The sequence below is a fragment of the Myotis lucifugus genome, unplaced genomic scaffold (genome assembly GCF_000147115.1).
Source record: "Myotis lucifugus unplaced genomic scaffold, Myoluc2.0 scaffold_213, whole genome shotgun sequence".
Taxonomy (NCBI): domain Eukaryota; kingdom Metazoa; phylum Chordata; class Mammalia; order Chiroptera; family Vespertilionidae; genus Myotis; species Myotis lucifugus.
In genome coordinates, this window is record NW_005871261.1 from 104225 (window position 1) to 127203 (window position 22979).

The window sequence follows — 22979 nt, forward strand, 5'->3', positions numbered from 1 at the left end:
ATGTGGTGCCTGAGCAATACCCCCACTTCCTCAAGCTCACTATCTCAGGTGCCCCAGTCAGTGTGGGGTCTGGGTGAGGGACTGGCTGCCCAAGGAGAGCTGCCCTCTCATCCCTGACCTGGTCCCTCCCCAACTCCCTCATTCCCACCCAATTTTCTTCCCTAACAGCTGGGATGCCCCCTGCCAGGGGTGCCTGGCGTCTCAGAGGGCCCTGGCAGGCAGACTCTGGTTGATGGGCACTTGAAACGCATGCCTCTGTCTGCCTGACCATCTGCTCCCCTTCCTGCGGGGGCCGTGGGCAAGGCCAGGCTCCCCCCCGACATGCCTTGGAGGAAGTGTCCCCCACTAACCTCTTTAGAGAGGAAAGAGACCTCAGAGAAGGGCAGCCCACCCAGGACGCAGCCCAGAGCTGCTCTCTCCAGGTGGCCCACTGGTGCGAGATGGTGCTGGAGAATGGAGAAGCTGGGAGGGACTTCAGGGCTAAGAAAGCTGTGCTGTGTGCCCTTGAATAAGTCATTTAACCTCTCTGAACCTCACCAAGGTAAAACAGGGCCAATATTCTAATCTGGCCTAACAGCATTATCCACAGTTGAAAGGAAACAGCACGTGTGCACACACACACACACACACACACACACAGCGCGTTTAGCATAGAGACACTGTCCTTACTGTCACCATGAACTAGTTTGACATCAGAAGAAAGAGCCCTGGAACGGAAGTCAGGGCACCTGCGTTCTCATTGGGCTCCGCCACTGATGGGTGGGTGGTTGTGAGCAATTCCCCCGACCCTCTTTGGCCTCAGTTCCCCCATCTGTAAAACAGGAGTGTGGGACCAGGTGACTTCTCTAGCTCCTTCCAAGGCTGCCTTTCCCTCCCTCCCTCCCTCACGTTCCATAGCTCCCATTCACCCTCCCCCGCGCAGTTAAATGTCACCATTTCTAGGAAGCCTTTCCCAAGATCCCTAAGCTGTGAGCCGCTCTGGGCAACCCCCACTGCCCCCCACTCCATTCCCCCCACGCCCCCCCGCAGGAAAAACATGTCCCAGGCTGTGCGCTGTGTGCGCTTCCTTAACCTCTGATGGCAGCCCCGGGGAGAACCAGGGGGTTAAGGTGACACTTTGTCAGCTCCCTTGGGCTGGTATTATTCCCTCCATTGTACAGACAAAGACACCGAGGGCCTGGGCATGAAACACCCCCTGTGACACAACTCGGGGAGCCTGGGAGTGCCAGGGCCCAGCCTGATTTCTGCAGTGACTCAGCGCGTCGACAATCAGTAGGGCCGTGATTACTCCTTAAATTGGTTATTTTTCACTGTTGACTCTGCTGTGTGGGCCTCTTTTTTCTCCCTTTGCTTTTCAGTTTGCAGTCACCGGGCTGGGGGAAGGGACTGAGTGTGAAACAAAGCCGAAGGAGAAGGAAGAAGAGGAGAAGGGTGGGAGGGCTGGGCAAAGGAGAGGGGCCAGGCTGGCTGGGGTTTCTCACCGTCTCTGGGGCTGCTCTGGACCTTGGTGGGGGCTGGAGGCTGGGGTGGGGAGTAGGAGTAGGGGCAGAGGTGACAGAAGGTGAGTGGGGGTAATCCCGAGGGTAGATGCACCTGTGGGAGGCTCTGATTAGGCTTCGAATGCTTGGGCCGGGAGCTGTGTGTGTAGGAGGGGGCAGCTCTCACAGTCTCCCCACATCCCCACACTTTTCAGACACCTACCAGGTGCCCGCACTGTGCTAGGCACAAGGCACAGCAGGGAGCAGACCCAGAATCGAGCTGTCAAATCCACGACTGAGCTGCTGGGGTCACTTGGGGGTCAGTGGCACCCACTCTTGGGCTAGTGCAGTGGTCGGCAAACTCATTAGTCAACAGAGCCAAATATCAACAGTACAACGATTGAAATTTCTTTTGAGAGCCAAATTTTTTAAACTTAAACTACATAGGTAGGTACATTGTTATTAACTTAATTAGGGTACTCCTAAGGCTTAGGAGGAGCCACACTCAAGGGGCCAAAGAGCCGGATGTGGCTCGCGAGCCGAAGTTTGCTGACCACGGGGCTAGGGTATGAGGGGTGCAGGTGGGGGTCGGGAAAGGTGTCCAGCGCGAGTGAGCTGAGATCAGAGGAGCATGAGCCCGTGCTGGCAGCTGAAGGCCGCGGCAGGGCCCCAGCGGAGGGAACAGCACCCAGGGCGGCCCAGGCGCAGGGCGGAGGGATGCTCCGGAGGGCACCTGGGAGTAGCACCTGCTAGATGTGTGTCTCCGTCAGCTCCTCTGATGCAACAGTGGGTTCCAGCCGTCACTCGTTTCCTACGCGTACACACACGTGCGCAGGCAGGCTTTCATTCCTTCACTCGTCTGAGCTGGAACGACATAACAATCTTGACGAATGAAGTGCAAGAGCTGTGACGGCCTTTACCCTGGGGCTGTGGTTGCTGCCGCACAGGCCACAGCCTGTGCCCGTCCTCCCACAGTAAGTCCGGGCCTCTGCCCTACCCTGTCATCCATGAGTAGTAATTCTCGCCCTCTCCCCCTGTGATACGTGTAGAGTAAGTTGCTGGGGATACAACGGTGAGTGAGATCAATGAGGTTTGTACCTTCAAGAAGGGTATATTCCAGAAGAGGCAGATACAATAGACAGGAAAATTTACACATGTCCTAGCAAAGGAAATCTTAGATGGTGACACCTGCTATGTAAGGGCGGTGAGGCAGGAGAGTGACAGGGGTCTCCTGTGACGTGTGGTCTGGGAAGGTGCTCCGGGGGGTGACCTTTCAGTTGACATCAGCAGCTGGAGAGAGGCAGTGAAGGCCTGAGGGAGAGCATTCCAGGCAGAGGAAACAGCATGTGCCAAGGGCCCAAGGTGAAAACAAGTTCGGTGGCGAGAACTAGGAAGGCAGACGTGGTGTGGCTGGAAAGAAAGGACTGAGAGGCAGGGGCCAGAGAATGCAGGGCTGTGCTGGCTACAGTAACTTTAAAAAATATATATGTTTGTATTGATTTCAGAGGGGAAGGGAGAGGGAGAGAGAGAAACATCGATGATGAGAGAGAATCATTGATTGGCTGCCTCCTGCACGTACCTCCCCTCCCCCACTGGGTATCCAGTTCACCACTCTGGCGTGTGCCCTGACCGGGAATCAAACCGTGACCTCCTGGTTCATAGGTTGAGGCTCAACCACTGAGCTACGCTGGCCGGGCAAGGGTGACTTTTTATTCTAGATTTCATTCTAAGTAGCAGGGAAAGGCGTATTTCATAGTCTCTGATCAGCCTTTTCAAAGCTCTCCTGGACTCCAGGAGAGTGACCTGGAGGAGGCAGAGTTATGAGCTAGGGGACCATTTAGGAGGGAAGACAGCAGGTCCATGAGAGAGGACAGTGGCTTGGCTGAGCACTAGGGAGCGTGTGAGGGTAGACGGTGGCAGCTGAGGTGAAGAGGCACGGAAGGGCAAGATGGGACTGGGTCCTCTTCCTGCTCCATATCAATGACAGGAATAATGCTCCTGAGGACCACGCGCCTTTACAGCCACTTTCCTCCCTTTGTGAAATGGACGGGACACTGGCTATGGGCCCATTTTCAGCTGTGTACACTGAGGCTGAGAGAGGTGAAGAGTCCGCTGAGGTCCGCAGAGCCCGGAGGAGACTCAGGAGCTCCCTCCCAGCCGCAGCATCCCCGCCGACACCTGCTCTTTCCCTAGGCCTGGCTCCAGGCCCCCGTGGGTGCAGCCAGGCAGCGTGCGCTTCATTTACTGGCCATTTTCGCAATCAGAAAAATGCAGGGGGGCTGCAGCTCCACGTGCTTGGATTGGCAAGTGCACGCTGTGCCCTTCCTTTGATATAAGGATATGAAATAATAATTGATGTATACTCAGCAACCAGAACACTTCCTGCAACCCCTTCCTTCAGCCCCACCTCCACAGAAGGGCTCCCAGAATGTCCCGGGGTCTGTGGGGTCTGGGGAGGCTGAAGGCAAAAGGAGAGCTGTCCTGGGAGCCTTCCATGTATCCTTAACTGCTTCTCATCTGATTGTCAAAATAATCCTGGCCCGGCCGGCGTGGCTCAGTGGTTGAGTGTTGACCTATGAACCAGGAGATCATGGTTTGATTCCTGGTCAGGGCACGTGCCTGGGTTGCAGGCTCGATCCCCAGTGTGGGGCCTGTAGGAGGCAGCCAATCAATGAGTCACTCTCATCATTGATGCTTCTATCTCTCCCTTTCCCTTCCTCTCTGAAATTAAAAAAAAAATATACATATATATTTTTAAAAAATTAACAAGGCCACAGAGCTAGGAGTTGGCAGAGCCATTGGCAGCTCTGTGGAGTTCAGAAGCCAGGGTCTGACGCTTGTCACCAAGCATTAAATCTATCTGAGGGTTCCACCCAGTGCTAGAAGAGGCCTACTGTGTGCCAGGCCCTGTGCTAAGCGGTGGGGCAGCTCCGTGAAGATGAGTCAGACCCAGAGCCACCTAATGGAGGCAGACATAACACTAGCTCCCATAATGCAGTGTGTCAGGTGCTGTCTCCAGGCCTCCCAGGGCTGGAGGAGACAGATTTGAAGGCTTTCTGGTGTGTGTGTGGGGCAGGGAGGAGGGGGGGCGGGTGATGCTGGAAAGACATCCCAGAGATGAGACAGCCTGTGAATGGGAGAAGGGCATTCCCGACACAGGGCATTCCCGACACAGGGCATTCCTGGGCCAAGGCCCGGAGGGCTGGTGTACTGGAGTGTTTGGGGTATGCAAGGGCTGGTTCTCAGAGCCTGGGCATGGAGGGGTGTGTGGGGCAGGGCCTGGTGTGCTGACCCCCCACACACACACACTCCCCACCCCCAACACAAACAGCCATGGCTGTTCTCTGACACCATCTGTTCAGTGGACACCAGTGTCCCGGCTGCAGGGCCCCCTGTGCCAGACCCTCCCCCAGGCCCCTAGTGCAGAGATGGGCACAGTACTTCCATCCTGTCACTCTGAGCCCCAATGGGGAAACAGGCAGCAACTGATCCATGGTGGCTATAAAACCCTCTGGGGGGTATGAGGTAAAAAACATGGGCTTTGGATCCGACAATTTCAGGGACTGGAATGCTTAGCGTGTGGACCCAGCCCTTTCTGGGCTTCAGGTCCCTGCCTGTAAAGCGGGCCACCTCACTGAGGCTGCCAGGAGTTGGATGCACAAACCGCCTGTCCTGCAGCCAGAAGTTGCCCAACGTGTTGTGTTTTTCTTTCACTCTCCCCCAAATCAGAGTGAGGGGCCGGCAAGGAGGGGAGGTGGTGAGTGGAGCGGGGGGGGGGGAGCTCTGGCTCTGCCTCTGGAGCCCCCAGGGCCAGCTGCCTCTGGGGGCCTCTGTGCTTCTGGGCTGGGAAGAGAGCGTGGGGTGAAGGGAGTGAGGAGTCCTGGGCAGGTGCAGCCCCGTGCCCGGAGCCCCAGCGCCCGGAGCCCCAGCGCCCAGGAGGAGTTCCCAGCCCGCCCTTAGCTCCAGGCCAAGTGCCCTCAGGGCCTCTGGCGCCCAGGCCCTCCGCTGCTCCTCTGAGCAATTACATAATGAAGCCTGGGTGCGCGGCTGCGGAGCCGCCTTTGTTATTGCAATCAGCCTCGGCAGCGGCAGCCCTCGAGTATTAATAAACCGATGATCACTCACAGTGCCAGGCTAGGCTTTATTTATGTAGATTTGGATTGGGGTACCTCTGAGGGAATCATAAACAGACACACAGGCCTCCTCTCCCGGCCTCTTCTCCCGGGAGGGAGGAAGGGAGCCGGCCCCTCAGCACTGAGCCCCCCTCTTCCCCACCCAGTCCGAAGTCTGATCTTGAGATCGCAAACAAAAATACTCCTGCCCTTGCAGCTCGGTTGGTCGGAGCGTCATCCCTACACCAGTCAGGGCACATTCCCCAGGGACACTCATTACCCTCACCGGGCAAATGGGCAAAACAAAGTGTCCAGTGTCCTTTCACAACTAGGAATCTGCTTCAGGAACTCTACATGGTTCTCAAACCTCAGCTCCTTTGGGAATCTCCGGGGGCTGGAGAAATGCAGGCTGCTGCCCAGCCCCTCCCTGTCCCTGCGGGTTCCCATTCGGTGGTGTGAAGCAGGACTGAGACGTTGCGTTTCTAACACAGGCCCTGTGAGCACATGGTGAGAACCACTGCTCCAAGGCGATTTTATGAATTAGAATCTGTTGGCACAGGGGACGCTCAGCACTTTGAATCTGGACCCAGCCTGAGGCTCCTGTTGGTTTGGCAGAAGTGTCAACGTGCCGACAAGGAATAATCCATACTCCATCCTGCCTGAGTCCTGGGAGCTTCCCCCTTCATAGCACAGAGCCACAGGTGTCCTGGGCCTAGGGTTCAAGGTCCTCAGACATGTCCCCCACCCACAGCTGGTGGAGGATGGTGTTCCTGCAGGAAGCCACGTGCACTCCCCTCCACCCCACTCCACGTTCATTCACTGAGTCAATGAACAATTACTGAGCCTTTCTGGCGAGCCAGGCCCTAAGCTCAGGACGTACATGTAGAGTCTCACTTAATCCTCCAAGTACCCTGTGAGTCATCACAGTTTCCCTCTTTCCGTTTGACAGATGAAGAAACGGAGGCTCAGAGAGGCCGAGAAACTTGCCTGAGGCCAGAGAGGAAGTTAGGGAGGACTCGGCCCTTGGCCCTAAACCCCAGGAGGTCTGACTCCCAAGTCCTGCTCTCACCTGTCCCCTTAAGTTTCACTCTGCTGGATGCAGAAAAGGGCGCACGGTGGCCCTCTGGCTCCAGAGCTGTCACATCCTTCCTTTGGGAAAGGCTGGACCCCATCCTGCTGTCTGCCCCCGCAGGTGAGGAGCTGCTTGGCATTCCATAGCAGCAGCAGCAGCAGCAGCAGCAGCGGGAGAAGGGTTCCCAGGAGGGGGAGTGGCCTGGCGGAAGAGGGTGGAGGGGAGGCCTGTCTCAGAGTTCCTGAGCTCCCAGCTGCTTCTCCCAGGCCCCAAGGCTTTGCTCAGCCTGGGACCACCGGGGTGGAGCGGAAAGCCCCAGAGGTCTTAGCAGGGAAGGAAGCTCTAGAGGAACTGAGGGGAACCAGGGAGAGAAACCGGTGGGAAGGATGAGTGCCCAGCCCCTCTGCCTCATTCCTTGGGACAGTGGCCTTTTCGTCCTGGGCCAAAATGGTGCTCCTTGCGGCAGCTTCACCCACCCTGGCCTGACAACCCCAGAGCCGCCTTTCACAGTTTACAAAGCACCAGCACCCCTGTGGCCCTCTCCCTCCCTCCTCCTCTGGCTGCCCGTTAATAAGACCAGCAACAATCATTTACTACGTGTCTGCTCCTTGCTTTACATGCATCCACGCTGTTAAACTCCCAATAAGCCCAGGAGGTAGGCACTGATATCTCCATTTCACAGAGCAGGAAACTGAGGCTCAGAGAAATGAAAGCACTGGCCCATGGTCCCATAACTAGGATTTGAACCCAGGTCCATCAGCTCCAAAACCTCTGGGCTCAATCACAAGGACCTCTGCCAACATCCTCTTCCAGTATGTTCTCCTCCTCCCCCACCCCCCACCCCCACATCCCCATGGAGGGGTCGCTGCTGAGACCTCTCTCCAGGCTCTATCCCTAAGACCAGGCCCAACCCCTCCCCCTCACCTCTCTCCTCCACCACCCAGGTTCTGAAACTAGGCCCAAAGCCTGCATCTTTTTTTTAAAATATATTTTTATTGATTTCAGAGAGGAAGGGAGAGGGAGAGAGATAGAAACATCAACGATGAGAGAATCAGTGTTTGGCTACCTCCTGCATGCCCCACACTGGGGATCGAGCCCGCAACCTGGGCATGTGCTCTGACCAGAATCCAACCATGACCTCCTGGTCGATGCCTAACCACTGAGCCACACCTGCTGGGCAAACCAGCATCTTTAAAATCCAACTGCATTTGTATTCTTCCTGGGGCAATTCACAATCCACAAGTGATTTCTGGTGCGGACAATGACATTCCTTGTGCCCATGCCATCGCCAGCACCCACCTGCACAGGCCCACACAGACACACAGGCTCGCTCACTCACACCCAGGCGCCAAGGTGCCGCCGCCCCTGCCCCTGCAGGGCAGAGGGAAGCCCAGCTGCTCCCCGGGGGAGGAAAGTGACCCTCCCCCAGCTGGCCTTCCTGGCACCATCCCCCTTTTATCTCTCTTTTGAGGGAAAGATTTCATAATAATGAGAATCACAATAATAATGAGAATCACAGGAATCAGCCTTCCCAGCTTACAAACCCTTTTCATCTAATTGCCTCACTTGACTCTCCCAAGCTCTGGGAGGCAGGTGTTTTTATATTTCCATGTTGCAAGTGCAGCAGAGGGCCCCGTCGCCAGTTAGGAGCAGAGCCAGGGCCCTAACTCCCTTCTCACACCCTCAGCTCCTTCTCGTGCATCATAATGACAGCTCATTGTTACCAGGCACTGAGAACCTATTCTCGCTTAGATTTGGCTGCGCTTTATGAATGCCAGTTTTAATCCACACAATAGCCCAGCGAGGTGAACTTTTTAATGCTCAAGGTAAAGATGAGGTAACTCGGGAAAGTTAAGGGCAGAATGGCAGTCTAAGGAATGTTCCCGAACTAGATGCACATCACTTTGGACAAGTGTGGGAAGGAAGAGAACAGAGCTTCTATGGGAGCTTTAGGGAAAGTGGATGCTGGGGATGGGGGTGGGGGGCGGGGGTGGTGGTAATGAATAGTCTCTTCCTTCTACTCTGGCCCTCCAATTACACTTTGCCTGTAATTGTGAACTGTGTCATTTACTGCTGTCTCTCTGTGCCTAAGGCCACAGTCACCAAGAGGCTGGGCCTGGATTTGAACCTGGCAGTCTGGTTCCAGAGCGCACGTGATTAACCTTTAAGGAACTAGTGCAGAAAGAACTCAGACCTGCAGTCAAAATGCCCAGCTAGCTAGACGCCTGGGGCACCACCGCTCACCTCTCTCTGCCCCATTGACTTGTCTTGTGAAATGGAGCATGTCATCAACCTTGCCTTCCTCTGCCCTCCCTCCCCCCTCACCCCCCTCTACTCCCCTCCACCCCCCTCATCCCCCTCTACTTCCCTCCCACACATTTGTGACCATCAGACAAGATGAAGAGAGGTAGGCTGTTTTCTAAGGAGGGTGCAGGCAGGGTGTTGGGAGTTGGGGTGAGCACACGACTGGTCACCGAAGGTTGAAATGAGTCCAGAATCTGGGGGGAAGGGTGTTGCTTATAGGAGCCTGGTTCTTTAGGCTGGAAGGCTCCCAAAGAGCCTCCAGGGCCCCCAAGCCCCATTTCACCCCCCTGTAGTCTGACAACTGAGCATCCCTACCCGCTCCACATGTCTGGGAGCCCCAGATAAGATCTTAGGCATGACAGTGTGTGTGTGTGTGTGTGTGTGTGTGTGTGTGTGTGATCATGTTATTTGATAAAGTCACACCAAGCGGGAGGGGGGTGGGGGGGAGGGGGGCGAAGACTGGGCCTAGGCTGGAAGCCAGAAGGCTAAATGAAATCAAACATTAATGACAGCCATCTGTAAAATGGGACTGAACGCCCGGACCTCATAGGTGGCTGTGAGAATCAAATGAGTTGATGCCCATAACACCTTGAGCTCAGTGCGTGGCGCTGATGGGCTGGCAGACAGTGACCATTATAACTGTGCTACTTACTACACACTTGGTATCTAGCAGCCAAGCAGTCCTTTCCATTGTAGACACCGGCCTAGGCTCCAGGGAGCACCCCAAGATTATCTAAGACAGTGTGGTTTGCCGACCTATGGGGTTGTTGATGGTCTCCCCAAAAGGGCGCAGTCTTCATAACTTGCCAAGAAAGTCATCCCGGCCAGGCGGCGCGGGGCCTGGGTTTTGATTCCCAAGCGTCTTCTCCCCGGGCGTGAGCGCGCCCCCGGGCGGCGTTTTCCAGGAAAGCCTCCGCTGGGGAGCCCGGAACCCAGTCCCCCCAACGTCGTCCTCCCGCCCGCCCCGGCGGCCACCCTGGGGGCGCGGCAGCCCGGTGCGTGGGAGGGGACGGCGCGCCATTGGCTTCAGCGCGGCACTGAGAGGAGGGACCAGCGCGGGCCTCCAGACTCCGGCAAACCCCAGCCGCGCGGGTGCCGCTCGCAGTCCAGCCCGGCCCTGCCCTGCCCTGCCCTGCCCGGCGTGATGTGAGCGCCCGAGGGCCCCCTGCACGCCCGTTTCCCGAAGCCGGCCCCGGCACGCGCTGGGAACGTAAGTTCTGCTCCCCGCCGCCGCTCGGCGCCTCGCACTTTGCCCCTCTCGCCGCCCGCCGGCCGGTGCCTGCGCAGCTCAGCGGTGCTCCTGCGGCCGCGGGGACCGCTGGGGGCAGTGAGCGGGGCGCCCCGGGACCTCTAGGCACCGGCGGATTCGGCCGGGACCCCGGGGATCCTCTCCCTGGCTCTCCAAGGCGCCACCCCGCAGCCCTTCTGCTCCTTTCCTCTGCGCTCTCGGCTCGCTGCCCTTCCCTCTGATCGGTTTCCCTCTCCTCAGCTTTGTCCCTCCGCTCTTTGCTCTCCTGGACTGTTTATTTCGCCCTCAGCCTCCCGTCCCGGGCTCTCGCTCTGGCTTCGGAGCCAGAGAGGAACGGAGCGAACAGCAGTTTTCCTCTCGCTGGAGTCAGACTCTGCCCTCGCGCGCAGGTCTCTGTCCCCTCCCCCTCCATCTCTGCCCCCATCCCCAACCTGCCATTGTTCCCGGGTCCGGGGAGCGCGCGGCAAAAACTTGCGAATCCCCCTCCTCCCCTCTTCGCCTCGGCAGGGCCCCGGAAGGAGATGGCAGAGTTCCCGCAGCCCACAAGTCGGGCTCTACCTCTGGTTCAGGGGCCGTGGGAGCGGGGATCCTGGGCCAGAGGACCCGGAGGCGCCCACAGCCCGGAGCTCCCCGCCTGGAGTCTTGCAAAGTGGGTGACTGGCTGGAGCTGGGAGATAAAGGACACCTGGGAGGGGGCGAGGAGCAAGGCTGTAAAGGATCCCAGTGTCCAGACTGGGGTTGGGGGGCCGTGGGTGGGCGAAGCTGGCAGAAACGGAACCCCTGCCTCAGCCCCAGTTATTGGGGGCGGGGTGGAGCAGGCACAGGTGGAGACCAGCGGGCCTCCCCCACCCCCCTCCGAGTCGCGAGCTCAGCTGGAAGGGGGCAGTGTGGGGCCTTGGGCTTGGCGCTGGGTGGATGGGTCCCCGGCTGTATGTCGGCAAAAAAGCTCGCACCTATGCTGCGCGTCTGTGGAGGAACCCCCTGGGACGCCGCGCCCATCCCCAGCGCGCCTAGCGGAGCCTGGCTTTCGCTTTGGGTCCCCTCGCTCCACTCTCCACGCCCCCAACCAGTGCCGGGTTCCACGCCTGCCTCCTTGCCTCCCTAGGGGGGCGTATTTCTCGGTTGGATCGGAGCGCTGGGGGCGGGGCAGGAGCGTGGCGGAGGCCGTTAAGTCCGTGGTTCCTCGGGAACCAAGGCTGCCTCCCCGCTCCACCGCCCCAGCCCCACCGCTGTGCACTTCCTGGTTGATTTCCTTTAGACAAACTTTTCCTGATGGGGCTGTCTAGCGGGATGAAGGCCCGGGGCTGCAGGAATGCTCACCCCAACTCTGTGGCCTCTTGGACCTTCGCCCCTGGAGGCCTGTGGAGGAGGGGCGTCCACAACCCTCTCATCCTGCAGCCTTCAAATCCCAGGGACACTGCGGGTGGGATGGGTGGTTGTTGGAGAGACAGGAGGAAGCACTAGCCATACCTTAGAAGCTCCACACTCAGACCAGGAGAAGGAAAGGTTTTTCTTGTGGGGTTGTTAGGAGATAAGGTACTGGGTCTTCTCCAGGCCTCTGTGATCCCGTCTGAGAAATGGGTCCCCGAGGTACCCTCTGCCCCCAATATCCTGGCAGCCAGCTGCCCTGGCTTCTCCTTTTCAGACCACATGCTGTCAGCTTAATCAGTCCTCCCAAATTCAGAGTGAAGGGCTGAGGCCCAAAGCCCTTCACCCGGATCTGGATGTCAACACCAGCTGTGGCCCACTGCTCAAGTCTGTTCTCTGCAGGAGCCCCCCGCCCTCCCCCCCTGCTCTCAGGCCCCCTGCAGCTTCTCCCAGCCCACGCTCAGCTGCTTCCTCTCCCCCAAGATCTCACGATAGCAATCCCCACATCCTCCCAGTGCAATCATATCCCACACGTCCCTGGACCGATCTGTGCTTTCACTCATTGAAGAAAACGTGAGCTGTACACCAACAATGGTTTAATGAACAAAGCGCCGCACTGGGAGATAGCTGGGAACAAAATAAAGATTCTTGCCTTCTTGGAACTGACACTTAAGGGGCAAATAACTAACAAAATCAACAGTGTATTGGGAGGTGAAGGGGAAAAGTTGAGTGTTGGGCCAGGGATGGGATTGTTCATTTAAGTAGGGTGGTCAGGGAGGCCCCCCTGAGGAGGTGACTTTTGAGGTCAGGCTTTGAGGGAGTGAGCTGTGGGGATATCTTTGGGAAGGAAAGATCCTGCAGAGAGCAGCCTGTGCTGAGGTTCTGAGGCTGGAATGTGCCTGCTGTATTTGAGGAGCCAGTGCAGCCAGTGGGGACGAGACAGGAGACAGGAGGCAAAGCTGGCTGAGAAGGGATGGAGCCTGCCCATTTCACAGAGGAGGGAAGTGATGCCCCGAAACAGCATGGACGTCACTCCAGGACATGCAGTCCAGGAGCGGCAGCTGCAGGAGGGCGGGGGAGGGGGGGGGCGTGCCTGATATTCTGACTCTGGGCTACAATACTTTCCCTTCATTCTGCACCTCAACCATTCATCCGCAGCCCTGGTTGTGCCCCTCCCAGGGCCAGAGCTGGCCACGTGCCAGGGACCTGGAGGGGAGCCACCCAGGCTCAGTACCCAAGGGGCTCCATATCTCTGCAACCTGTTGTCAGTTCCCTGTCCACCTGTTGTCAGTGCACTCAGGGCAGCATCTTCCTGCTGACCCAGAGTTCTCTCTCTTCCCATTTCCTTCCCACGGCCACCCCCTTGTAAGTGCCCCACTCTGTGGTTAGTGATGATGGAGTCTCTGGGGGGTGCCTGTCCTGAAGCTGGTAAGGTCAAGGGGGAATCTGAAGCAAGGGACTGAGTCTCCTAGTCTGAGAATAACAACAGCAACATTACTGTTGAGCGTTCACTATGAAACAGGTACTGTGCTTTTCTAGGTGTTTCGTGTGTATTTTTTCACAGGTGTCATTATTACACCTGCTTAACAGATGAGAAACTGAGGCTCAGAGAGGTGGTGTCACTGGCCCAAGGCCATGCAGCTAATCTATATATGTAAAAGCCAAGCGACCTGAATGACGGGAATCACAGTCGCTATGACGCACACTGTGGCTGGCCAACCGGCCTGATCAGGGGCAGGGGTGACCGGCCAACCTCCTGCAGCCCCTCCCCCCGATGGCCTCAATTGGGGTGGGCTGGCGGGTCCCCGCCCATGCACAAACTCGTGCTCCGGGCCTCTAGTAAGTGAAAAGCACAGACCTTTTTAGTTGTGACCTCTTTTAATTACTAAGCCAGGGCCCCAAACCCCGGGGGAGATGTCATTCCTGGACCGTGGTTCTGGCCCATCTGCGTCCAGGGAAAAGTATAGGGACCCTTCTGCCTGCCTCCTCCAACTCACCAGAAGGCATTTGCTTCTGAAAAAGTTGACTCAAAATGGTGCAGCCTCCCTTCAAGGAAACTTCCCTCCTCCCCTCCTCCCTCTCTGAGTTCCTGAGTAGCTAGGGGGGCGGGGGGAGGTGGGAGGGGTGGGAGGCGAGAAGGATGTGTCCGCTGCCTTCTCAGAGGAGCTCTGGCTGCAGGGAATCCAGGAACCAGGCTCTCCCAATGACCTCGGTCCCGTGGGATCCTGAAGCACCAGCTGCCTCTGAGCGTCCTGACATGGTCCCTGGAAAGGACAGGAATTCTCCATGTGCCCTGTCTGCCCTTTGTGAGTGACAGCAGGGCCAGGGAAAAACCCTCTCAGTGACTTCTGAGTGGTGACAGACAGCGAGACCCCGCCCCCCTGCACACAGCAGCAGCTTCAGACCCCAGGTCAAGGCCCCCAGGGATGCACCCTCTGGGCCCTCTGTCCTGCCCGCCCTCCCCGCTCTGCAGCTCAGCAGGCGATGTTTACTTTCTGTCCCTGAAACTTTGCAGATATTTGTTTGTGATGGGAGTTTGGGCTTTCCTCTGCCTTTCTGGAGATGAGGCACCTTCAAAACAAGAGAACTAGTGGCGGGACCTGGAGGCCCGGCAGCTGGCGTGTGGCTAGTGGATGGCAGGGTTTGGAAGCCAGATCCTGCATGTCACAGCCGGGAGGGGCCCTAGGGACCACACTCCCATATTTTCACATGAGGAAACTGAGTCCCAGAGTCTGGCCCTGTGGCAGAATCGGCCGGTGGCCTCAGCTGACTTGTCTCAGCCCCGTGGCTCGGGCTCCCCCACCAGCCTTCCAGCTTCAGTGGGAGCCCTCTGCTGCCAGCTCGCGCTCCTGGAGGCTCGTGGAAATGGAGCGTGGGATCCCTCTCTTGACTACGGAGCTTTGTCGTGGGAACCGGGCTTGTTGCCACAGCAGGATTCGAATCATGCTCCCTCCTCCCCCTGCCAGTTCTACTCTGTCATCCTCGCCCTTTGCAGCAGCGTGGACCCTGAGCTGAGCCCGCGCTGACGGTGACGGTGACAGAGATGGATGATACAGCCTGGCTCACCGGCTCCTTGAGAGACCAGGCTGACTAAGGCTGGCCCAGCCTTTAGATTCTAAAGTTTAGAATAATTATGCTTTCCGGGGGACATGCAGCAAGGGAGCCCTGCCACATGGCAGCCTGGCCTCGGCTTCCTCCCTTAGCCAGTGGGCCCTGAGACACCCCCGCCCCCCCCGCAACCCGCACCCAGAGACCACTGTTATGCAGCTGTGTCCATCCGGCCTCCCTTGTGTCCTGTAACTTCCTAGTTTAGCTCTAACCCACCTGTGACCTAGTAAGTCGGGCATTGTCACCCCCATTTAGAAGTAAGGAATGGAGAGGTTCAAATGCCCAGCCAAGATGTGAACACAGGTCCCTTCCCCCCCTCCCAAGATTCACTGCCTGGGGGCCCAGGTCGTGGGTTCTGGGCTGGGGGCCTTTAAACTCCATCTTGCCCAAAGGAGTGATGGGCTGCCCCAGACAGGGACCCAGGGTGGATGGTGTGGCTCTGGCCCCTGGCTTGTGCTCTGTGCCTCCCTTTCTCTCTGGCCAGGGCCTGCATCTCCCACCGCCTCCCACTGCCTGATGCTGCCAGTCCCAGACCCCGTTTCCAGCTATTTTGCACGAATGTGATAACAGAACAATGGGTCTCCCAGAAGCCCTTCCCAGGTCCTGCTGGAGTCCCAGGGCTTCACGAACCCAGGGAGGCTGGACCCCAGGGAGGCGTGCAGATGCTGGCGACCGGCCAGGGACTTTCAGGGGGAGATGGGAAGATTGCTTAGAGCTTAGTGCTTTTTGGGGGTCATGCTCCAACTCCCACAGACATGCTCCCCAACTCCTCTCAGGATGGCCAGTTAATTTGGTTTGAATTTCAACTCTGCCACTTACCCCAGGAGACACTTTGGCCTTCATTTCTGTGAAATGGGGGTGATAGTACCCCAGTCTCAGAGGGCATGGTGGGGGTTACAGGGAGTTCCTAGTCCGGAAGTACTTTCGCCCCCTCCGGCCCCAGGGTGGATGCCCAGGGGGCCGTTCTCCTTACCAGATGGGAGGACAGGTGCGTCCCGCCGCCAGCAGGGGCTCTTGTTTGCAAGGAAGTGGTTCTTGGCAGACACGGCAGCATCGACTCCCCTTTGAATCACAGGTGGTGGGTGTTCTGAGGCCCAGGCCCCTTCCTCTCCTTCCCCTCCCCGTGCCAGTCAGGTTCCACGATGGGCACAGCTCTGTAGTCCAGCCGTTTCTATGGAAACCCAGCTTCCGGGGACGGGGGTTGGGAGAGGTCCTCTAGGACTGGCAGAACGATGCCCCAGCCCATCTGCTCTGCGGCAGGAGCAGGGCCTGGGCAGCCGCCCGGTAGCCTTACTGATTGCTGTCCTTCACTTGGCACATAGCCCGTGCCGGGCCCTCCACTGCCTGCTCAGTGGGCCTCGTCACAGCCCTGCGAGCTGAGAAGGAGCAGTGTGGTTTCTCGAGGAGGAAATAGAGGCTCAGAGAGGTTAAGAAACTTTCCTGAGGTTACCGCCTAATTGAGATAAAGCATTGAGGTTTGAGCCCAAGTTTACCAGTCGTGAAGTAGATGCCCCTCCCCACCCCACTCTGTCACCGCCTCTGACACCTTTACCACTGCTGCGCCCTCCCTTCCTGCTGGTTCCGCCTCTGGGGGCTTTGCTTGGCCTCTGCCCAGTCCTGGCCCCTCTGTCTTGTTGCCACGGGGACCTCTTTGGGGATGTTCTTCCCTGGCCTCAGATGTCAAGCACACGAGGCAGCGGGGTGGGGATGGGCTGCTACCAGTCAGACCTTGGCCAGCAGGGGCCTCTCAACCCCGCTCCCAACTCACTAACTTATCACAAATAGATGCTGAGCCCATGTGCCCGGAACTGTCCCAGGCCCCGTTGACACCCCGCCCCTTGGCAATCCCCTCCCAGTGCTGGCTGCAGCTTTCTGAGGCAGTGGGGCGAGGTTTCACCCGAATTCTCACCCAGTCCTCTGACCCCACCACCTCCTGGCACCCATCTGCCAGGTCCTCCTGGAGTCCTCAGCACCCTAGGGAGCCCTTGCCCAAGGCCACCTGCCCAGTAGCGGGTGCAAATTGAAGCCCAGCCCTGCCTGACTGCAAAGCCCCCTTCCTGCCCTCCTCTGCCACCGGCTCATGTGTGGCCTGGGGCGGGTCCCGTCCCCTCCGCCTCAGCTTTCTGCCCTGTGTGTTTGGAGCTGAGCCCCCCTTGGGCCCTGTGTGATCCTGAGTGTCCTGGGTGGGCAGTGAGACCCGCTTCTCTTAGCCTGTCTCATTTGTCTGTGCTGACAAAGTGCCTACTGTGTGCCAAGGCGCAGCAGGGACACTCTCAGATGGGCACAATACCAGCCCTGCCTTCAGCTCATTAAATCTCAGGAGGCCAACTGCCCGTGACATGACTGGGAGTATGGACCCATGAGCCCAGAGGAGGAAGCAGGGCCCTGGGAGGAGGAACAAGGAAGATGGGGTGGGAGGGGGGTTGGAGGGCAGGAAGGGGCCTCCTGGCTGAGCAGTGGTTCAGAAGTGGAAACAGCTATTAAAAGGAGCGACTTCCCAGCTTTATTGGGAATTGAGGTCAAAGCAGCTGGCCAGGGGCAGAATGCAGAGGGTCATGAACTCAGGGCTGGGGGCTGCAAGCCACAGTCTCCCTTCTTGCTGAGTAGGTCCCCCCAAGTGAGCATGTAGATGGAGGGACAGCCCTCCTCCCACTGCTCCTCTTGTGCTGGGGAAGCCTGGCATCCGGGGGAGCCCTGGGGCCCTTCAGACTGGATCTGGGAAAGGAAGCGTGACAGCCCTGCCAGGCAGGCTTTTTCCATTGTGCGCGGCCGAGTGAAGGAAGAGGGAAGTGCAGGAGCGTGGGCCTGTCTGTCGCGGGCAGGGTGCCTTGCTGCAGGCACTGCCCACACGGCACGCCCTGTGTCCGCCAGCACTTCTGCAGGGTGGGCCTTCCCATTACCCCCATTGCTCAGGGCCGACATAGGCTGCACGACTTGCCCAAAGCCCTGCACCTGTAGGAGAGCAGACCCGGGATTCAAAGCCAGGTCTGGCTGCCCCAAGCTAGTGTCCAGCCCAAGTGGAGGCAGAGGATCAGAAGGAGGTGCCCTCTGTCCTCTCTTAGGTTAAAGTGGGGCCAGGCCTAAAATGAACACATAGAATGGCCTTAATGGGGAAGGAAGTTTAAGGGCAGATGAGGGGTTGCCTTGGGAGTGGGCATGCCTAAGGCTGGGGTATACAGGAGTGGTGCAGCTGCTCACCTCCCTCTCCAGGCAGCGCCCGGTCCTGCAGGTGAAGATGGGACAGAACTCAGTGCTCGAGAAGTTAACTAGAGGCAGGTGCAGGGGCCACTCCCTGGAGATCAAGTTCAAGCTCTCACTCTCCCTGGGAGGCACCAGGGCCCTTTCTTTGTTGGTGGTGAGCTCAGTGCTGGGGCTGGGCTCTGGGGTGGGTGGCTGCAGTGGGTCCCACCAGCCCAGGTCCCTGATGGCAGTGCCTGTGGATAAAGCTGGTCCCACCTATGAGTGATGCCAGTGTCTGACGGAGCCCCTTTACACCCAGCCTCAGCAGGCTGGCACTGCCACACCTCACCGTCTTTGATTTATGGCTCCAGCCTGTGTGGCAGACGGGAGCTTTGTGTGTTGCTGGGGAGAGGACATTGAGCAGAGGAGCTGGAGTCACCGACACAGCCCAGGCCTGGGGGCTGGGGCTCGAGAGTCAGCCTCATGTCATGGGACTGAGGTCTGGGGGCTTTGCCCAACGGAGGGAGATGTTAGCAAATGCTAGTGAGGCCCTTCTGATTCTCCCTGGCCTCCGTCCCACAGCCACTGCTGCATGGGGAACCAGGGCGGGGCCGGAGGGTCCAAGTGCCCAGCTCCATCGAGCACTTTTCAGGGGCCAGACACGCTGCCCTCCGTACTTCACAACGATAGCCTGTGTTCTCAGAACACCCCTTGAAGGTTGGACCCTTTATTTCCCCAAGTACAGGTGGGGGGCGGAGGCGCGCTGAGGCACAGAGAGATTAAGTGACTTGCCCACGGGCACACGGCTAAGAAGTGCTGGACAGGATTTGAACTCAGGTATGACTCCAGCAGTTAAGCTCTTAACAGTTAGGCCTTCTGCAGCAAGCTGGCCCTTCATGAAGCGCTTCCTGTCCATCATGCTGTTCCTCCTTAGCCCAGCCCTAGGGGAAGGTAAGGGTTTCCATTTCACAGATGAGAACATCGGGGCTCAGAGAAGTAACTTGCTCTGATTGATGGCTGACAGATCAGCCCCCGCTCCCCGCCCCCACCCAGGCAGGGGCCCTGGGCCACCATCCTATACCTGCCTCACAGCACATCCTCACTAACTGCAGTTTCTTCATTTAAATGTGCAGGGGCTGCGCTGTGTGCTCTGACCAAGCTTCTCTTTTTGCCATTGAATCTCTAGGAGGTGGGAAGTAGTATAGCTCCATTTCACAGATGGGGAAAACTGAGGCTCAGAGAAGTGAGGAGACTTGCCCAAGTCACACAACCAGTAAAGACTGAGTCAGGCAGCATGGTCAGCCTGGGAAAGAGGGTTAAGAGACAGGGGGACCGGTTGGAAGACTGACCATGCCTGGTGCTGGCAGGATGGGGAGAGAAACGGGAATGCCCATGCATTGTGGGGGATGCAAATGGGCCTCCGCTGTGGACGCAGTTTGGCGCGTTCTCCTAGAGCAAAATGGAGAGGTACCGTATAACTCAGCATTTACCTTAGAGAAATGAGAACTTATGGTTGCACTAAGCCTGTATGTGGATGTTTATAGCAGCTTTGTTCACAGTCATCAAACTCTGGAATCAACCCAGTTGTTCCTTGGTGAGTGACGATAATGACACTGGTACATCCGTCCCCTGGAATAAATACTACTGTGCAGTGGCTCTCAGGCCCGCCTGGCAGCGGGAGGGATGCCAAGCTGATTACAGCTTCTATCTGGATTCACAGGGAGGTGGTGGCATGTGGCTGAGGTGTTGTGACAGCTCCTGGGTCCCCGAGGAGCAGTGTGATTAAGCCCTGGCTCCCCCAGTGGGACTGGCCGCCTCCCGCCTACAGGCAGGGGCACTGCGCTGCCTTCTGGTGCCCCCAGGTGTGTGGGGGGAGGGGAAGGCATAGCTGCCCCAGTTGACAGATGAGGGTCGGGGCTGGGGCGCTTAGGCGGGCCATCGCCAGGGACATCGCGCTCACTGAGACCTCCCAGCCGGATTTTGCCCTTCTTTCCAAACTCTGCATCCTGCCCAGTGTATCTAAGCCTACAGCCTCATTATCCGAACGCCCCACAGTCTGATTCTCTGATCTGATGTTTATTTGCTGGGTGCTTCATTTTGCTTTAAGACATGGGGGGGGGCTGGGAAACTGGAGGGGACCTAGGGACATCTCTGCGCTCTGCCTTTGGCGGCCCTGGACAGCGAGGCTCGCCTGGGGCCACACAGCACTGAGACCTGGGTCGGAGGCCTGGTCGGGGAGGCTGGCCAGTCCAGCCCAGGTTCCCGGCTGAGCCTTGTCTGTGAACCGGGGGGATGTTCCTGCCTTCCCAGAGTGGCCGTGGGTGGGAATGAGATGTTGGAATACAGGCGGCACCCACTGCTGGTCTCTGTCGAACCTCATTGAACTTGGTTGAACTTCATTGAACTTGGGTTTTCTCATCTGAGAAAGGGGTGTCAACAGCACCCATCTTGCAGGGCGGAGTGGCTGCGTTTAGAGGAGCCTCGTGCCACCCCAGGGCCAGCTTCTGGAAGCCTTTGCCTCATTGTGGTTTTCATTCCTTTCTCTTCTGCGTAGGTGTTGTGCTGACAGAAGGCGAGAACGGGCACTCAACTCATCTCTGCGTCTCCCTTGCCCTGCACGGTGCCTGGCACACAGTAGGTGCTTAAGTCCTGGCCCAAGGTGGAGCTAGGAGCTGGCCGGGAATTGGGGCCTGGGGGAAGTCATGGGCAGACTCGGGGGGTCTGGTCTGAGAGGCTGGTGGTGGGTGCTGATGGCAGGGAGGGGAGAGACCTGGACTGTCTGAAGCCCTGCCCGGGCCCCTGGCCGTCCTTCCTCTGGCTCAGCTGGGTCCTGTGCCAGCTCCTTCCCCTGCCTTCAGTCCAGGGGGTATGTGGCGGGGAGGGCTTGCTGGGCAGCAGGAATTGTCTGGGCAGGAGTTCACTGGGGAGCCTGGGCCCCAGCCTCCACAGGCCCTGGGCTGGGTCGGGCTGCCCCCTGAGGTCTGGCAGCTGGGACCCAGGGCCTGAGGCCCGTGTCCCCCTGCAGCCCTTCCGCAGAGGCCGGGCTCCAGGACAAGATGGCGGCCAAGCAGCCCCCGCCTCTCATGAAGAAGCACAGCCAGACGGACCTCGTGAGCCGCCTGAAGACCCGCAAGATCCTCGGTGTGGGCGGCGAGGATGACGACGGGGAGGTGCACCGCTCCAAGGTGGGGTCTGCCTCTGAGGACCTGGTGGGGCAGGTCTGGCCACCACTTTGCAAGAAGACTAGCCGAGTCCCACAGAGCTGCAGGAGCCCTGAGACTTAGCTCGTTTTTCTAGAGACTTAATGGAGATGTCAGGGGAATAATAACAAAACCGATAATTAGGTTTGAGTGCTTATTATATGCCTGTTAGTATACCGCTGTTTTAGAAGCATTATTTCATCTTGCTAGTCCTGGAAGATGCAGATACAGACATCAGCCCATTGTATAGATGAGGAAACTGAGGCTCAGAGAGGTTAGTGATTTGTCCAAGGCCGCACCAGGAAGTGGCAGAGGAGCCGGGCTTCAGGCCCACGCGTCTGGCAGACGCCCGAGCGTTCATTCTCAGCCACTGTCTTTTCAGCTTCCCTTAATCTCTGGTGTCAGGGAGGCAGTGAGGGGGTGGCCTCAGTGGGACCTTCCAGCCTGGGTGGCCATTTGCTAAGCATAGGTACCCGGTGGGCCCCTGAGCAGGCTGGAGGGAGGGGGCCTGGGGGGTTAAGTAGCCTGGGCATGCCTTCCCCCTGGTTGCCTCTGACCCCTCCCCTCTGTGTTCACAGATCAGCCAGGTCTTGGGCAATGAAATCAAGTTTGCTGTTCGGGAGCCTTTGGGACTGAGGTGAGCATTCGTGTGTGTTATAGGGAGGAGCTATGTAAGACCCCGTCTCATCAGCCTTGCCCCTCTGGATTTCATCCCAGCTCATTCCCTGCCCCCAAACCAGCCATCCCTGGGCACCTTGGCTGGAGAGGGGCATCCCTTGGGGCCTGGGGTGGCGGCCAGGGGCTTGGCTGTGACCTTCCTATTGGTGCCTCCCCAGGGTCTGGCAGTTTGTTTCTGCTGTGCTCTTCTCTGGCATTGCCGTCATGGTGAGCCCCCGCCCCACCCCGGAAACCTGGGCCTCTGCGAGGGGCTCCTCCCTGCCCTGGGGCCCCTGCTGCTTCTCCTCACCCCATGGCCTTCCTGAGGCCCCATCTGTCAAGGCTCGCTGGCTGCCTCCATGTCCTGGCTCCTGACACATCCCACCTATGCCTGCCTGCCCCGCAGCATCCTGGATCCGTGGCCATGGTCCCAACACCTTGTTCCTGGCAACCCCTTGCCCCTGGCAACCCCAGGGCCTTCTGTCCTGGCATGAAGGGGTGGGGGGCACTGAAGGTCCTGGCCCCAGACTGTCCCAGGGACCCTGGCCCACTTCCTGGGGGAAGCTGTCCAGGGAGTTTTCACAATGACCCCCTCCCCCTGAGCCTCCCAACTGCTGTCCCCAGGCCCTGGCCTTCCCTGACCAGCTCTATGACGCCGTCTTTGATGGAGCTCAGGTGACCAGCAAGACCCCCATCCGCCTCTATGGGGGTGCGCTCCTCAGTGAGTATTGCTGGGGAGGACTCTGGGGGAGGTGATGGGAAGCTGGGGTCCCAACTGGGATGGAGGGAAACGTGGGGAGTCTTCCTCTGTGCAGAGGCTTCACTTCCCAGAGCCCCACTTCAGCTGCTGTCTGTCTCTGCTGGGTGTATGCTGCCATCTTGTGGCCACTGATAGAAAACGCACCCAGTGGATTGGGGCTCTGCCATCTTCTGGACAAGCACTTACTGAGCACTTGCTGGTAGTGCACCACCTGGGCACTGGGGTGCAGAGATGAATGAGGCCAGGGCCCTGCCCTCCAGGGCCTCACAGCCTAGGGGAGCAGGCAAAATAAACACTGTGAGCTTGGCCTGGTAGAGGCTGAGTAGGTGGTTCTTCCTGGGAATATGGTCTGCCTACCCCCACCCCCACCCCCACCCTCACCCCCAGCCCTGGGAGACCTTCATGGGCTCAGGTTTTCTGTCTCCAGAAGTCCATTTGAAAAGTCCATTTGAAAAGAAAATGTGACAGCCCATCAACCCAGAATCATAACA

The 22979-nt window shown here is 58.3% G+C and overlaps 1 protein-coding gene across 1 annotated transcript in view; it reads left to right on the forward strand.

Moving 5' to 3' along the window:
- Positions 1–10040: 10040 nt before the first annotated feature.
- Positions 10041–22979, forward strand: part of TP53I11 (tumor protein p53 inducible protein 11) — a 15523-nt gene continuing 2584 nt past the window's right edge. Inside the window, exons 1-6 of the mRNA XM_014463606.2 lie at positions 10041–10176; positions 20426–20505; positions 20897–21056; positions 21650–21708; positions 21908–21956; positions 22353–22449. Coding sequence (XP_014319092.2) covers positions 20928–21056; positions 21650–21708; positions 21908–21956; positions 22353–22449 — 334 coding nt within the window. The 5' untranslated portion in view covers positions 10041–10176; positions 20426–20505; positions 20897–20927. The remainder of the gene's footprint in view (positions 10177–20425; positions 20506–20896; positions 21057–21649; positions 21709–21907; positions 21957–22352; positions 22450–22979) is intronic.